Source organism: Salvelinus fontinalis, chromosome 14, assembly GCF_029448725.1.
Source record: "Salvelinus fontinalis isolate EN_2023a chromosome 14, ASM2944872v1, whole genome shotgun sequence".
Taxonomy (NCBI): Eukaryota; Metazoa; Chordata; class Actinopteri; order Salmoniformes; family Salmonidae; genus Salvelinus; species Salvelinus fontinalis.
In genome coordinates this window covers 47,108,194-47,124,096 of record NC_074678.1, presented here as the reverse complement: position 1 = coordinate 47,124,096, position 15,903 = coordinate 47,108,194, and the positions used below count along the sequence as shown (strand labels likewise).

Here is a 15,903-nt window from a genome sequence, read left to right as displayed (position 1 = left end):
AGTGTGTTGAAGACTTTCAAGCATGGTAACCACACACACACACACGTTTATACTGAGATCCAACAATACTAATTACAGATCTGTTCAACACTAAAGTATCTACCAATTATGTACTGCTTTTTGTCGGGTTAAGACTCAGAATGAGACTTTCGACATATGAACAGCCCCATCCACAAGAAACCCTCTGGTGTACATTCATCATCTATCCAAAGATAAAATATAACTTCACATTCATATCATTACATCATAGTGAGAATGAGATTGAGTTCCCTTCACTGAAATAACCCATTCAAATAATGGATTCAATCAAGACTTTTTCAACTCAGCGAAAGCACACCGCAGTGCAACAGGTCTTGTCCCTTTTTAATTAACTCTTAGAATCCTTCTCCCAGTTTCCCATAAGAACACAGGTGGAAAAGAGCAGTCAGGCGACAAACCGGAGCTGCATCCCAAATGGCACCCTATTCCAAACATAGTGCTCTACTTTTGACCGGAGTAGTGCACTATATAGGGACTAGGGCTCCATTTGTGTCACACACCAGGATAGATCTCCAAGGGACCCTCCCAACAAAGACAAGTGTTACAGACAGATAACAAAATAAAACATCTTCATGGCTGGAGATAACTAGACAGACAGGGCTGGAGAGAAATCAATTAACGGCCTCCTCCCTCCCTCTGTGTGTGGTTGATGGTGGGCTGGATGGGATGGGCCATAGGGGAGTTGTGCTGGCCCCAGAGAACAGGACAGAGGGCTGGTTCTCAGCCGGTAACGGGACAGTGGGGAGAACCGCTGCTACTGGCTCTCAGGGCTGCTATCTGGCCACACATCACAGCCTGCCTACTCCCCTGAGGTGTGTGTGTGTGTGTGTGTGTGTGTGTGTGTGTGTGTGTGTGTGTGTGTGTGTGTGTGTGTGTGTGTGTGTGTGTGTGTGTGTGTGTATGTATGTGAGAGCGAGAGAGAGGGGCGGGAGGCTGTTAATGAGGGGGTGGGGCTGAGTGAAAAGGGACCTGCTAATTTGGCTGGTGCTGAGGTTGGGACAAAGCCTGGTGTCGATGCACTGTATAGACAGGCGGACAGAGAGACAAACAGTTAGACTAACGGGCGGACACACACACACACAAAGAGATGCTCATCATGTGTCCCTGGAGTCCAGATGGGGTGTGTCCCCTGTCCTTCCAGCACCTCTCCCTCTCTGCTCTACTAATCAACCATCTTTCATTTCCACTTTCTCCCGTTCTCTCTCATGCCTAAAATAACAACATGCACCTACAGTATGTGAAGCCCACCGCACTAACTTTACCCACGTCGGCTCCAATAGCTAGTAGCTGCTGTGTACTGAAAGTACAAAAGCACCATTCTTCTGAACGCCGGCTTTTAGTGCAAAGTCACTTGTTGCATAAGGTCAATCAGGCTTGTGCATTTGTCAAGATCTCCAACGCCCTTTGAATATAGTTTTATACTTAGAAATCATTCTTACATACAGATCTGAATAATGTTAGAATGAATAGTTAAGCCTGAATTGAGGCTATTACACTATCACACGTTTATCTTGGAACACTGTCAAATGTTAACTCCTTAGTGGGCAAAACAGAGCTCAATAGATTACTTTTTAAACCAAACCTCCAGTGACATATTAGAAGCCATGAGACTGATTGAACACTCACCAAGCCAAAGTCCTTCAGAGATGACTGTATATTCTCTAGGTTTCCATGTGTTTTCACTGCGCAGCTATTGAAAAGTGCTTAGTCCTGTATTTCCTGGTCACTATAGTGTAAAATCATCTGTCAAGGGTACATGATTATTCTCTTTTTGCCATTTGATATTTCTACTGAATAAGTTCATGGATGGCCTACACATGTCAATGTCTTCCCAAAATGAACAATTAAAACCTTAGAAGTTATCGCTGTTATTATTGAATGACCAGATGTTTTGTTTAAGCAAGTTCGGGTAAATCATTCACTACTACAGAACCAGGATGTGTGTGCTCTACATTCCAAAAACAATCCTAAGCCTTTCGGTACACACATCTTTTTACAAGAGCTGCTCGCAAGCCCATTTTTGTGATCCTAAAACTACATTTGGGGATTTTCAGTAAGACTCAACAATGGGTAGAGCGACAACAGGGATTCTTTGGTTGATGCTAACTCTGGGAGTAGTCACAGCTCAAATAGGTAAGAACTGAAACTCATGGTCATTTAAAGTTAATAGTACCCTATAAAGAAAATAGCTGCCTTTATGTGACTCTGCATGCTGGTCCAATTCACTGTTGATAATAGGATGGGAAGGATTAAAGTAATTTCATTCCCAAACAATGGGTTTTTTTTCCAGTCTTGTACAGTAAATTCCAGAATGATGAACGTATCTGCTTATTATTTACTCGTTCCCTCTTGTCAATTCCCAGTAAGCAAAATGGTGCATTTTAAGTGCTGAATAAAATGTGAAAATACATCATTTCCGGACATTGAAAATACGTAATTTACATTTGTTATAAATACATATATTTCAATCATGAATTCGATGGCCAAATTTCAACTCCACATTCTCAAAGTAGTAAGCATTAAATTACAATAAAAATTTTCCAAGCCTAATACAGGAAAGAGGAGCCGGCTGAAGATTGCAACATTTAATATTTATTATTTCTCCCATCTGTCACACGCACTAACATTAGCTTTTTAAAAACCTGGCAGCGATGATGTTCGAAGTTGTCTTGCACACAGAACAAACCACTTCAACAACATTAGCATTCTTAGTAACGGTTACAGAATGTATTCTTTTTGCTATGACTTCGATATGTAGTTGTTTATCTATCTTAGATGAATCCACTGACTGTAAGTCGCTCTGGATAGGAGCGTCTGCTGAATGACCAACATGTAAATGTTAAAACAAACACTTACTAAACATGCTGGGTTTTATTCTAATGCGCTCTGCCCTCCAAACAAGAACACATTTACAGCCAGGTCACCCGTGATACAAGTCAGTTTTCGACGTCCATCCATGTCTGAGGAGGTCGGGAGATTAAGTGGATACCGGCTACTAGGGCCAACAATGGGTACTGTTACCTTCAAGTAGGTTTGGGTTTTGCAAGTTCGTTGTTCAAGGGGATGGGCATTAGCATCTGCCTCTGGTGCCAAAGGTTACATGTTTGAATCCAGCGATAGAAAGTTGCTTTTGAGATTGTTGTTTTAAGCCTATCCCAAACCTTGACCTTTACCTTACACATTCAGAGTTAATGTCTAACCTTAAGATTTTGGAGTTAATGCCTTAATTTAACCTTAAACACTTCAAAATGTGACGTTTGAGAAACATGGATGAACTTCTAACTCTGATGTGAGACAGAGCTGGTTGCAAACTACTTTTCTTTACTGCACTATGTACGGTACTCCGACGTGCTCTACTGTGATGTCCAAACTTGTGAAACATAGATGTCTACGATTGGTTCCGATTTGGTGCAGTCTGGAACAAATCTGAACCAATTATAGACGTCTAAGTTTGTGTCAAATCAAGGCCGGTCCGGATCGTACCAAATCTGAAACGAGTAGACAAGTCTACAGTGCATTCGGAAAGTATTCAGACCCCTTGACCTAGTCCAAATTTTGTTACGTTAGACTTATTCTAAAATGGATAAAAAAAATAAAAAAATAATCTACACACAATGACAAAGTAAAAAAAGGATGAGATATTTTTGCACATTTATTAAACATAAACTGAAAAATCACATTTACCTAAGTATTCAGACCTTTTACTCAGTACTTTGTTGAAGCACCTTTGGAAGCGATTACAGACTCTTCTTGGGTATGACGCTACAAGCATGGCACACCTGTATTTGGGGAATTTCTCCCATTCTTCTCTGCAGATCCTCTCAAGCTCTGTCAATTTGGATGGGGAGCGTCACTGCACAGCTTTTTTTCAGGTCTCTCCAGATATGCTCGATCAGGTTCAAGTCCGGGCTCTGGCTGGGCCACTCAAGGACGTTCAGAGATTTGTCCTGAAGCCACTCCTACGTTGTCTTGGCTGTGTCCTTAGGGTCATTGTCTTGTTGGAAGGTGAACCTTCACCCCAGTCGGAGATCCTGAGCAGGTTTTCATCAAGGATCGCTCTGTACTTTGCTCCGTTCATCTTTCCCTCTATCCTGACTAGTCTCCCAGGCACTGCCGCTGAAAAATATCCCCACAGCATGATGCTGCCACCACCATGCTTCACCGTAGGGATGGTGCCAGGTTTCCTCCAGACGTGACGCTTAGCATTCTAGCCAAAGAGTTCAATCTTGGTTTCATCAGACCAAAGAATCTCGTTTGTCATGGTCTGAGAGTCCTTTAGGTGCCTTTTGGCAAACTCCAAGTAGGCTGTCATGTGCCTTTTACTGAGAGGCTTCCGGCTGGCCACTCTACCATAAAGGCTTGATTGGTGGAGTGCTGCAGAGATGGTTGTGCTTCTGGAAGGTTCTCCCATCTCCACAGGGGAACTCTGGAGCTCTGTCAGAGTGACCATTGGGTTCTTGGTCACCTCCCTCGACATAATCCTGTCTTGGAGCTCTACCGACAATTACTTCGACCTCATGGCTTGGTTTTTGCTCTGGCATGCACTGTCAACTGTGGGACCTTATACAGTATAGACAGCTTTAATTTACCACAGGTGGACTCCAATCAAGTTGTAGAAACATCTCAAGGATGATCAATGGAAACAGGATGCACCTGAGCTCAATTTCGAGTCTCATAGCAAAGGGTCTGAATACTTATGAAAATAACGTATGTTTTTTTATTTTTAATATATTAGCAAAAATGTTAAAAAACCTGTTTTCGCTTTTTTCATTATGGGGTATTGTACAAAATAAGTTTAAAAATTGTGTGTAGATTGATGAGAATTGTATTTATTTAATCCATTTTAGAATAAGGCTGTAACGTACCAAATGGTGGAAAAGGGGAAGGGGTCTGAATACTAACTGAATGCAGTGTATGTTTGGGAAAAAAAATTGACCGGTCCGAACCGGATATATGTGGACATTGAAATCAAGGCCTGTCCGGACTGCACCAAAAGAAAAACAGCATGAATGCCATGTTAGTAATCCCATCAACTGGGATGATAACTCAAGAGAATGAAAATGACATTACAGAACATTAGAATAGAATGACATGTGCCAGACATATTGCACCTGGCCTTGCCTAGATGAATATAAGCACTGAAAAAAATGCTTTAAAACCTCTCTGGGATATGTGGGAGGCTAGCGTCCCACCTCAACAACAGCCAGTGAAATTGCAGGGCGCCAAATTCAAAACAGAAATCTCATAATTAAAATTCCTCAAACATACAAGTATTATACACCATTTTAAAGATAAACTTCTCATTAATCCAGCCACAGTGTCTGATTTCAAAAAGGCTTTACGGCGAAAGCACACCTTGCGATTATGTTAGGTCAGCGCCAAGTCACAGAAAAACATACAGCCATTTTCCAAAGAAGGAGAGGTGTCACAAAACTCAGAAATAGCGTTAAAATTTATCACTAACCTTTGATGATCTTCACCGGATGGCACTCCCAGGACTCCATGTTAGACAATAAATGTGTGTTTTGTTTGATAAAGTCCATAATTTGTCCAAATACCCCCTTTTTGTTCGCGCGTTTAGCCCAGTAATCCAAATGCTCAATGCGCCATCAGTTAGTTCAGACGAAAAGTTAAAAAAGTTTTATTACAGTTCGTAGAAACATGTCTAACGATGTATAGAATCAATCTTTAGGAAATTTTTATCATAAATCTTCAATAATGTTTCAACCGGACAATTCCTTTGTCTTTAGAAATGAAAAGCAACGCAGCTAACGCTCACGGCCGCACACCTGACTTAGCTCATGGCATTCTGCCAGACACCTGGTTCAAACAGCTCTTATGCGCGCCCCCTTCACAGTAGAAGCCTGAAACAGGGTTCTAAAGGACTGTTGACATCTAGTGGACGCCTTAGGAAGTGCAATATGACCCCATAGACACTGTATATTGGATAGGCAATGACTTGAAAAACTACAAACATCAGATTTCCCACTTCCTGGTCGGATTTTATCTCAGGTTTTTGCCTGCCATATGAATTCTGTTATGTCTGTGAGTGATACTCACAGACATCATTCAAACAGTTTTAGAATCTTCAGAGTGTTTCCTATCCAAATCTACTAACTATATGCATATTCTAGCTTCTGGGCCTGAGTAGCTGGCAGTTTACTCTGGGCACCTTATTCATCCAAGCTACTCAATACTGCCCCCCAGTCCCAAAGAAGTTAAGTAAAGTATAGGCGGGTCAGAAGTTTAACAAAACCGATGCGTGCGCAACTATGGGGTAAAACAGACGGGGTTGGCTTAGATTTTTGTCAACATGTAAACTATATTTTGTCTCCATGTTTATTGAAAACAAATACATTTGCACTATGAGCAAATTTTTGCCATATTAGCATAGACATGATATCAGTCAAAACACCTCAAAACAGGACCTGGTATCAAAAACAAAATCAATCCAGCTGAAACGAGCCACCTACGATTCCCCACACGGCAGCTTCTTGTGATTGTTGATCGCTATCTGGCCATGCAGAATCACAACACATGGACTTCTGCCCCATTGAAGCGTGCGCATCGTTTTCGTGACGTTGTCAGCTAACCCGTCTATGCCCTGACTCTTTAAAAGGTAAGGTGGAGCGGACACTGCCCCAGTGGCTGACGGGCATCATAGCTGTGGGCGTCTTTCTCTTTCTCATCTTCGTGGCGGTTCTGGTCAACAAGGCCTGGTGTCAGGACTCAAGGTAAGCCTATAAATCGCTGTGACACCTGACCATCTCCAGTCCATACAGCTACTGTAGTAGGACAGTCAAAACTGTCATAGGCTGAGTCTGAAAACTTTAATAGGCATAAAATACTTGCTTCCTCTGTCCTTTGTGCAATTCCTCACCTCCCTCTCAAAGCACATCGGAAGAGAGGATTGAAGGTTCCTCCCTCAGACATCCTCCTCGAATGAGCTTTGGGAGCGAGGCAAGGAATCGAGGAAACAAGGATGAAGGAAGCAAGGATTTGACAACCAACATTTTCAGACATACTGTAGCCAGACATGGTTCTGAGGTACACTGAGTATACCAAACATCATGATCACCTTCCTAAAATTGAGTTGCACCCCCCTCTTTTGGCCTCAGAACAGCCTAAATTCGTCGGGGCATGGACTCTACAAGGTGTTGAAAGCGGTCCAGTGGGATGCAGGCCCATGTTGACCTCAATTTTGTAACTTTATTTCATCAGGGAGTCATACTGAGACCAAGGTCTCTTTTACAGATGAGCTCTGAATTACATAAATTACAGAAAATACACACATCAATATAAGTACAATATGTAAGCAGAAAGAACAAAATGGTCATAAAAAACAAAATAAACACATTCATCAGTAATAAGGTCCTCAATCAGCCTTCTGAATTACCCTAGAGGCACCAAAACTTCACATTTATGAACATTTTGAAGGATTGTTCGACAAATAAGTTGCAAGAAAACTAAAAGCTGACTTACCTAACTCAGTAGAGACCAAAGGAATTCCCAGAGTTAACCATCCCCGAGACCGGGTGTGGTGACTCGTATGTCTAAAGTTAAGTAAAGATGTTCGGTACAGTGGGACTTTTTGTAAAAGAGCTTTATATATGAAAACATAGCTTTGTATCAACCTACATGACATCAAAGAGGGCACACCAACTTTCTAGTAGAGAACGCAGTGATGAGTACTAAAAATGACGCCCGTAATAAAATGCAGTGCGCTATGATAAACTGCATCTAACGGCTTTAATTAAGTGGCAGAACGTCGACTGAAAAATGAACTAACTCATCAATATGCTTTTTAAAAAGACAGCTTTATCATCTATCCAGATTCCCAGATATTTATAAGCCGGGACATGATCAATGTGGACACCATCCAAAGTACATATTTTATTTTGACGTGCTCTAGAGAACAACGTATACTTAGTTTTACATGCAATCAATACTAATTTCAGGTCAATAGAGTTTTTCTGTAATACAATGAAGGCAGACTAGTTCAGATAGAGCCTGGTTAACTGTGGGGACAACAGAATACACAACAGTATCATCAGCATACAAGTGCAGGTTACTGTTTTTTACAGACAAGTCGATAATGTTAATGTAAACAGTCAAAAGTACAGGACCCAGAATCGACCCCTGCGGGACACCTTTTGTAATATGCAGGAAATCTGATTTAACACCATCAGTAGATACACATTGAGTTCTATGTCAAGTCATTTTTTAAACCAGTTACATGCAGCCTGGTCTAGGCCAATTGAGAAAAGCCTCCGAATTAGCAGTGAGTGATCAACAGTATCGAAAGCCTTTGACAGGCCAATGAAGAGCGAAGCACAATGTTGCCTTTTATCCATACAGTTAACCACATCATTTATAACTAGGGATGCAGCAGAGATATTGCTATGACGTGGTTTAAAACCTGACTGATGTACATTTAGAATACATTCCAAAGATAAGAAAGATCTTATCTGAGAATTAATCAAGGATTCTTACATGGTCTGCATTCCAAACCTTGGGGATAGTACCTGAAATAATTGTCTGGTTAAAAATATGGGTTAATGATTTAGCAATCGGGGGGCAGAGTGCTGCAGCAAAAATGGATCAAGCATATCAGCCCCAGTGGATTTTTTTTTTTTTTTTTTGTTACACATCAATCTTAAGCAAGGTATCGAACACATAACAGATAGTAAATTGTTGAAATGAAAACAAAGACTCACTAGAAGCTGACGAGTTAACCGTTGAGTCAGCTAGAAGCTGGCAGAGAGAAGAGCATTCGATTGATTATTATGTTGAGTGAGCTGAGACTTTGCCAAGGTCCATGGCCAACCGTGTGAGAGCAGAGTAGACTGAGCATTTGACAGACCTCCCTCAAGTCGCTGGATGCAAGGGGCTGGGACGGGAACTGGGAGAGCAGTGTTGGCAGAGCTCAGTCCACCCGGATGAAGCTCCCGCCAAAGGAGTGGAGCTACTGCAGGGGATAGGAGTGGCTGCCAGTGCTCCATTCTGGGTGTGCACAGGAGGCCTTGGTGTGGCTCCTGTTGCAGGGTTGGGGCTGCCATGGGGGGCATGAGTGTCCCAACCAAAACTAGCCTGGGATAGAGGTTGTGGGGGGAATTGAGGATGGTGGTGTTGAGGGCAGTGTGGCTGGCGAAGCTTCAAACACTCAGTATATGAGGGCTGATGATGTGAATGATACATGGTGTGGACTATATCATGTGGTGCACTACCCTCTACAGTGTTTTGCCAGACCCTTGGGTAGTAGTCAGTGCTGTGTAGAGCTGGGTTAAGTTGAGTTGGGCCTGGTCTGGTAGAGCTGTGATGTGACGGGCCTGGTCTGGTTGAGCTGTGCTGAGACGGGGCCTGGTCTGGTTGAGCTGTGCTGAGACGGGCCGGGTCTGGTTGAGCTGTGCTGAGACGGGCCGGGTCTGGTTGAGCTGTGCTGAGACGGGCCGGGTCTGGTTGAGCTGTGCTGAGACGGGCCGGGTCTGGTTGAGCTGTGCTGAGACGGGGCCTGGTCTGGTTGAGCTGTGCTGAGACGGGCCGGGTCTGGTTGAGCTGTGCTGAGACGGGCCGGGTCTGGTTGAGCTGTGCTGAGACGGGCCGGGTCTGGTTGAGCTGTGCTGGGCCGGGTCTGGTTGAGCTGTGCTGAGACGGGGCCTGGTCTGGTTGAGCTGTGCTGAGACGGGGCCTGGTCTGGTTGAGCTGTGCTGAGACGGGGCCTGGTCTGGTTGAGCTGTGCTGAGACGGGGCCTGGTCTGGTTGAGCTGTGCTGTAGAGTGGATGGTGGTGGCTGAGAAATTCCTGCCTCAGCTCAGGTAGCTCCTTCTGCAGGTCGTGTACGTGGCTGGTGTTGACTGCGCTGGACAGTTCCTCTGTAAGTCTGTGCACTTCCATCCTGAGAGCCTGGTTGTACTCAACATTTTTCATTGCACACTACAGCTCCTGGATCTCCTCCCTATGCTGGCGCACCAGGCTGATCTCCTCCCTATGCTGGCGCACCAGGCTGATCTCCCCCCTATGCTGGTGCACCAGGCTGATCTCCTACCAGGCCGATCTCCTCCTCTAGAAGATGCTGTGGTACTGCATGTGTCCCGTGTGAGAGGCATGCTCTGGGCTATGTCTGCTGCAGGCGAGGGAGGAATAGGAATACTTACTAGAGCACAGAGGAAGAGGAGGCTGTTGTAGGTAGTGACAGTGGAGGTTTTAAGTTGAGCAACAAGAGGTTGTATTTGGTCGAAGTAGCAGACAAATTGATCCAGATTGGCCTCCGAACCTTGAGCCGTCGCAGTGTCGTTATTATGAATATGAATGTTAAATTTGGGTGTGAAATCAAATGTATAGTTGTTCCCATTGTTCTGTTTTCTGACATTTTAAGTTCATGGTTGGTCTTTCGGAGAGCTGTGTGCCAAGCATTAGGATGATCCGTGTAGAACAGAAGGTCTCCTTCTATTTCCATGTTCGCTTTTAGGATGAAGTCTGCCCTCAGAGTCTCTGGGGATTCTCTTAGCAATTTATTTTTGAATACATTTTTTCCTGACTCACTTGTAACATTTTCAGGATACGAGATGGCAAGGTCTCTGAAACACTGCCAAGAGAATGCATCCATCTCCATGGTGACCTCTTTAAACAATGCACTCTGCTCTAAAATGATGTGCACATGCCTCTTGCTGAAAGCACTTATTGAAATAATGCACCTATAGATAAATGTGTTTTTCTATTAAATATATTACACCTAAATTAAGATACTCTGTGTTCAGAATTTTCTACCTCCTTTCCAAGTGCTATTTTGCTTGCTTGTTTATCTGAATGTTTGTTTACCTATCAAGGCCTGAACTATCCTCCAGAAATCCTTCCTCTTTCTCCCTCTGTTGGTTTTGCATTTGTTTATCTATGTCCTAATTCGTGTTGTCCTTGTTGGGTTTAAAGGCATCCTATCCCATTCCTTACTTCCTTAACCTGTCTCCTCCCCTTCATCTACACTGATTGAAGTGGATTTAACAAGTGACATCAATAAGAGATCATAGCTTTCACCTGGATTCACCTGATCAGTCTATGTCATGGAAAGAGCAGGTGTTCTTAATGTTTGGTATTAGAGTATTGGGACAAGTTTTGGGTCTCTAGTAAGACAAGTATTGGGTCTCCACAGACACAATTTGGGTCTTCAGCCCAATCTCGTTTTTCACCTGCACCGAACTATGAGATTGACCAGATGTTATAATTGCTTCTAATTGAATGTAAGGCAGCATTCTAACGTTTAACATTCTCAATTGCATGAAGGCTGGAGACCAAAGTATGTGAGTGTGTGGAGACCACTGGCGTGGTGAAGACCAACTATAATACCAGCCTGGATACAGTCAGGTAAGATGCTCAAACAATGCCACTTAAACACTTATTTTCTGTTGTTTTGTAGTCTACATTTCTAAACGGTACTAGTGACCTAAAGATACATAGATTTTGGGGTGTGTGTGTGCAATTACAGCAGGGGTTGTGTTCTAATAGGTGTGTGTCCCACAGGAACGGCGATGACGAGGGTGCATATGAGAACATGGCCCTTGAAAGGGTGGAGGACAAAGTCACTGTCATGTGACCGATAAGAACCAACACAAGACACCAATGTATATGGGTTTGTCGTGGACACACACACACGGGCCTAAAGTGTGATTCAACGCTTAGACCTGAAAAATAAAATGGAAAAATCTCATAACAATGGAAGCAACTGAAATATTTGCTATCAGCGTATGAATGACACGTGCTATCACAACTTAAGGAAATAAATTCACTTGGAGATCAGAGGTAGGACATGGTGGAAATGATTGTGCTCCTCTTGTATTTAATAAAACATGGAACATCATCAAACAGTTCATCAGAATTCACGAAGAGTATCAGTGTATGACCACAGTCAGTAGGCTACACACATTTAAAAGATGACTTGCATTTGTGATCATAGACAATATATTTTTTCTATAGATATATTTATATATATACTGTGTATCCACACGTCATTACAGCAGAGTTTGTCACACATCGATATATAGGAAGGGTGGATTGTTTCTTTGGATTTGAAAATGCGTTCCATCGATCAATGACGTGAAGAAAGACGTTTTCTGTGGCGCTACGGACCAGCGCGCAGTTCATCGATGGCATTATAGACGGGATTATTGGGCGTGACGGGATCATCATAATCATCAGTCCAACTTCTGACGAACACGTGTACAAACACACACAGCCTATTGCCGATTGACACGCATAGGACAAAGTCAGACAAAATCTAAAAGTCCAGAGTAGATGGAGAGATCACAGCATGAGAGAGGGGAAAAGAAGCAAGTGAAATAGGCAGCAGTGAGTTTAAACTGAATCTCTTTAAAGGGATCGAGCATTAAGACTTACAGAAATAGGCTCTCACAGAAATAAGACTGATGTATGATGAACACACACACACAATCTACTCTAGCACATCAGCGACTCACGGCAGAACAGTAGTCAGTCCCCTTAATAGGCCGACCTCCCCTAAATCCCAGGACCCCTTGCAAGTATTTAGGACGCACACCAGATTGCACTTCCACTTTTACTGAGACAGGCACGGCGCGAGAGTTACTATGCAGGGTTTTCCTTAGTGTTAACCGGGGTCATATTCATTATGGCACAACGTAGCTAAATGGTTTGCAACGGAAAACAAGTGTTTTTGTATTGGGCAAGTTCAGGTAGTCCCTCCTTGTTACAGTCTGCTTTCTCCCGTTTGGGACCTAATGAATACAACCGAGGGGGAGGGGGGCTCAAAGTGTCTTGGAGGAACGTGTTGTCACTTCCTGTGAGCGTGGAGGGGTTGCAGCGACACGGGAAACAGACGACGGGCTCCAGCCGAGGGAGACAGGATATCCTGTAATTGTTGGACGTGATGAGCTTCTCGCAGCTGGACAGAACAGTGTGGAGCTACAGCCACACATGGTTTGTATTCATTAGTGCACACCGTAGCAAAATGCCTTGCTACAAAAACAAGCATTTATTAAGTTCAGGTTGTCCCTACCTGTTTCAGTCCATTTTCTTCCATTTGATGCCTAAGGAATGCACCCTTGATACATGATGACAACGGCTCACAGCAAGAAATTGATTGCTTCTGATAGTGCCCCAAATGATCAGAAATGTTGGTATATGTTTTTACCAAGACATGTCTAAACAAAATAGGCTTACAGTAACATGCATGCAGTACCATCCGCATGACACAAATAAAAACAATGACAAAGGCAGGTAAAACAAAAAGTAATAGCACTTCATTGAAATGCACGTGTCCAGTCCACAAAGTTAAAATGATCGGGATTGGCTAGGAGGTGGATCGTCCAACACAAATATTCATCAGGATGATCCTTCTCCCTTTGATCAGTTAAGACAAAGCCTGGATCCAGTCCTGTTTGTGCGGTCTTGTTTGGCGTGACAATGACCATGGGAGTAGAGCACAAATATCTTGGACCAGACTAGTTAAGACATGGATGTATTTTGACACCATTTCATAGGACCTTAATAGGCTTACAGGGATACTCCAGGGTCAGCGACAAAGGAGGTAAAGATTCGGCTAACCTCCATACAAACCCACACTAGGGGAAAGCAAGCAAGCTCTGGCAACAGACACAATGCCCGATGTAAGTCCTGAGATTCGCCTACATTACATTGTATAGCTAATAGAAACGTGTCTGCCGCAACAATGCTAACAAACGCATAGTGTATATATTTTTCCTCACTTTGCTAAACGGTCTCGGATTCAAAGGGGGGGGGGGGTTCAGATAATTTGGCAACACTGTGTACTAATAACCTGTCTCACATCTGCATATGCAAGGCGAAACTCCTTCGTGACACGCACAAAAGCTTACAACTCTTAGCAGGACTACACAACATACTGCATAGTGATATACCAGCAGGGGTATTCTACTCTTACCCTACGAGGTCTGAAGCCTCCTGCTTTTCTGTTCTACCTGATCATTAATTGCACCCACCTCCCAGGTCTAAATGAGACCCCTGATCAGAGGGCAACAATGCAAGAAAACGCAGTGGAACTAGCTTCAATGTCCAGAGTTGTGTTTGAGGGGACTAGACTGTTGAATGTACTACCTTTGCGTAAGAGTATGACACTACGAGTTTAAATCGTGTGTGGGCAATGAGGAATGAGAAGATGTGCGTCAACCTGACAGTGACTCACTAGCCTACTGTGTGTGGGTGTGTATATACAGTATGTGTGTGTGTCTAAATGACCTGTTCCAGTCTAGTGTGTCGCAGCCCCGTTCCCTGCCGAGACCATTCACCCTCACAGTTAGCACATTAGCAGCAAATGAAGCTGACATCTCTAACAGCTAACCAGTGTCTTCCGATCAGGGAGATGCTAAGCTAACACGAGGCTAACGTTGAAGAGACCTAGACCAACTGAACCGCTCGTATTGTTCTACCAGTGTTCTATGAAGGAAGCACGGGTGCGATCACACAAAACAAAACTGAAAATGGCACAGAGACGGTACAGTTTCCCTGTGTTTCCTTGCTGTATAATATCCAGTCAGTGTAGCGATCGGACCACCCTCACAGTGAAGCTCCTAAGATGGCACACAGGAAGTTAGGTGTCACTACTTCCTGCAGCCCCCCAGATATAGTCCTCTTATTTCTCGTGGTTCACTTGAGGGCACAGCTGAACGCAGTGCGACACACATGTTCTCTCTCTACATCGCTACAGGGCAGGGCTCTCCTTGGCAGTGCCACCTAGTGACCCGAATCCTTCCAGAACCAATGCCCCCTTCTCGTTAATGGGCTGTTTATAAGGGTGAAGATGGGCATCAGATGTTGGCCAACTTAACGGAACAGAGTCTTGTTTTTTTTTTGTACGTTGGAAAGTTGAAACCAGTTCAACCCCATAATGGTCGCTTTGCCAGTGGGGGTAGAGGTGTGTGTGTGAGCTAAGAGAGGACTTCCAGAGTGACGGCCCCCCTCTGTCTCTTCAGTATGGCCACGGCCAGTTCGTGGGTGGCCCCCTCCAGACTCTCTCCGTTTACTGACAGAATCTGGTCACCCCTCTTCAGACGCCCGTCCACCGCCGCTGCCCCCTGCAGGGAGAACAGGGGAGCACACATAGTAAGTGGGGGGGAAGGTGGTGGAAATAAGACAAAAAATGTTTTTTTGAAGCAACCTTATGATCCTTGGAACTGACAGCATTTTAACTACAAACAGACAATCATAATATCAGTAAAACAAATTCCCTGTTTATGCTACAAAAGCAACTTCAGAAGAGGTTTTAAAGATAGGCTCTATTTGACTGAACATTCCATGACGTACACTAAGGCATTGTTGGCAGAATAGATGGATGCAGTGCAATGTATGATTAATACACTGCTCAAAAAAATAAAGGGAACACTTAAACAATACAATGTAACTCCAAGTCAATCACACTTCTGTGAAATCAAACTGTCCACTTAGGAAGCAACACTGATTGACAATACATTTCACATGCTGTTGTGCAAATGGAATAGACAAAAGGTGGAAATTATAGGCAATTAGCAAGACACCCCCAATAAAGGAGTGATTCTGCAGGTGGTGACCACAGACCACTTCTCAGTTCCTATGCTTCCTGGCTGATGTTTTGGTCACTTTTGAATGCTGGCGGTGCTTTCACTCTAGTGGTAGCATGAGACGGAGTATACAACCCACACAAGTGGCTCAGGTAGTGCAGCTCATCCAGGATGGCACATCAATGCGAGCTGTGGCAAGAAGGTTTGCTGTGTCTGTCAGCGTAGTGTCCAGAGCATGGAGGCACTACCAGGAGACAGGCCAGTACATCAGGAGACGTGGAGGAGGCCGTAGGAGGGCAACAACCCAGCAGCAGGACCGCTACCT

General features: G+C 43.8%; 2 protein-coding genes across 10 annotated transcripts in view; one reads left to right on the top strand and one right to left on the bottom strand.

The window, feature by feature from the left end:
• The first annotated feature begins 992 nt into the window (after positions 1–992).
• On the top strand, positions 993–11,900 carry LOC129811016 (PDZK1-interacting protein 1-like). The gene is made up of 4 exons (XM_055862112.1): positions 993–2,172; positions 6,659–6,773; positions 11,317–11,397; positions 11,554–11,900. Exons 1-4 carry the CDS (start codon positions 2,106–2,108, stop codon positions 11,624–11,626), a joined length of 336 nt encoding a protein of 111 aa, XP_055718087.1. The 5' UTR covers positions 993–2,105; the 3' UTR covers positions 11,627–11,900.
• patj (PATJ crumbs cell polarity complex component) overlaps positions 11,834–15,903 on the bottom strand; it is a 174,925-nt gene continuing 170,855 nt past the window's right edge. For all 9 annotated transcript variants that reach the window (XM_055862099.1, XM_055862106.1, XM_055862101.1 and 6 more), the window contains one exon: positions 11,834–15,116. In XM_055862099.1, coding sequence (XP_055718074.1) covers positions 14,970–15,116 — 147 coding nt within the window. In that variant the 3' untranslated portion in view covers positions 11,834–14,969. The remainder of the gene's footprint in view (positions 15,117–15,903) is intronic.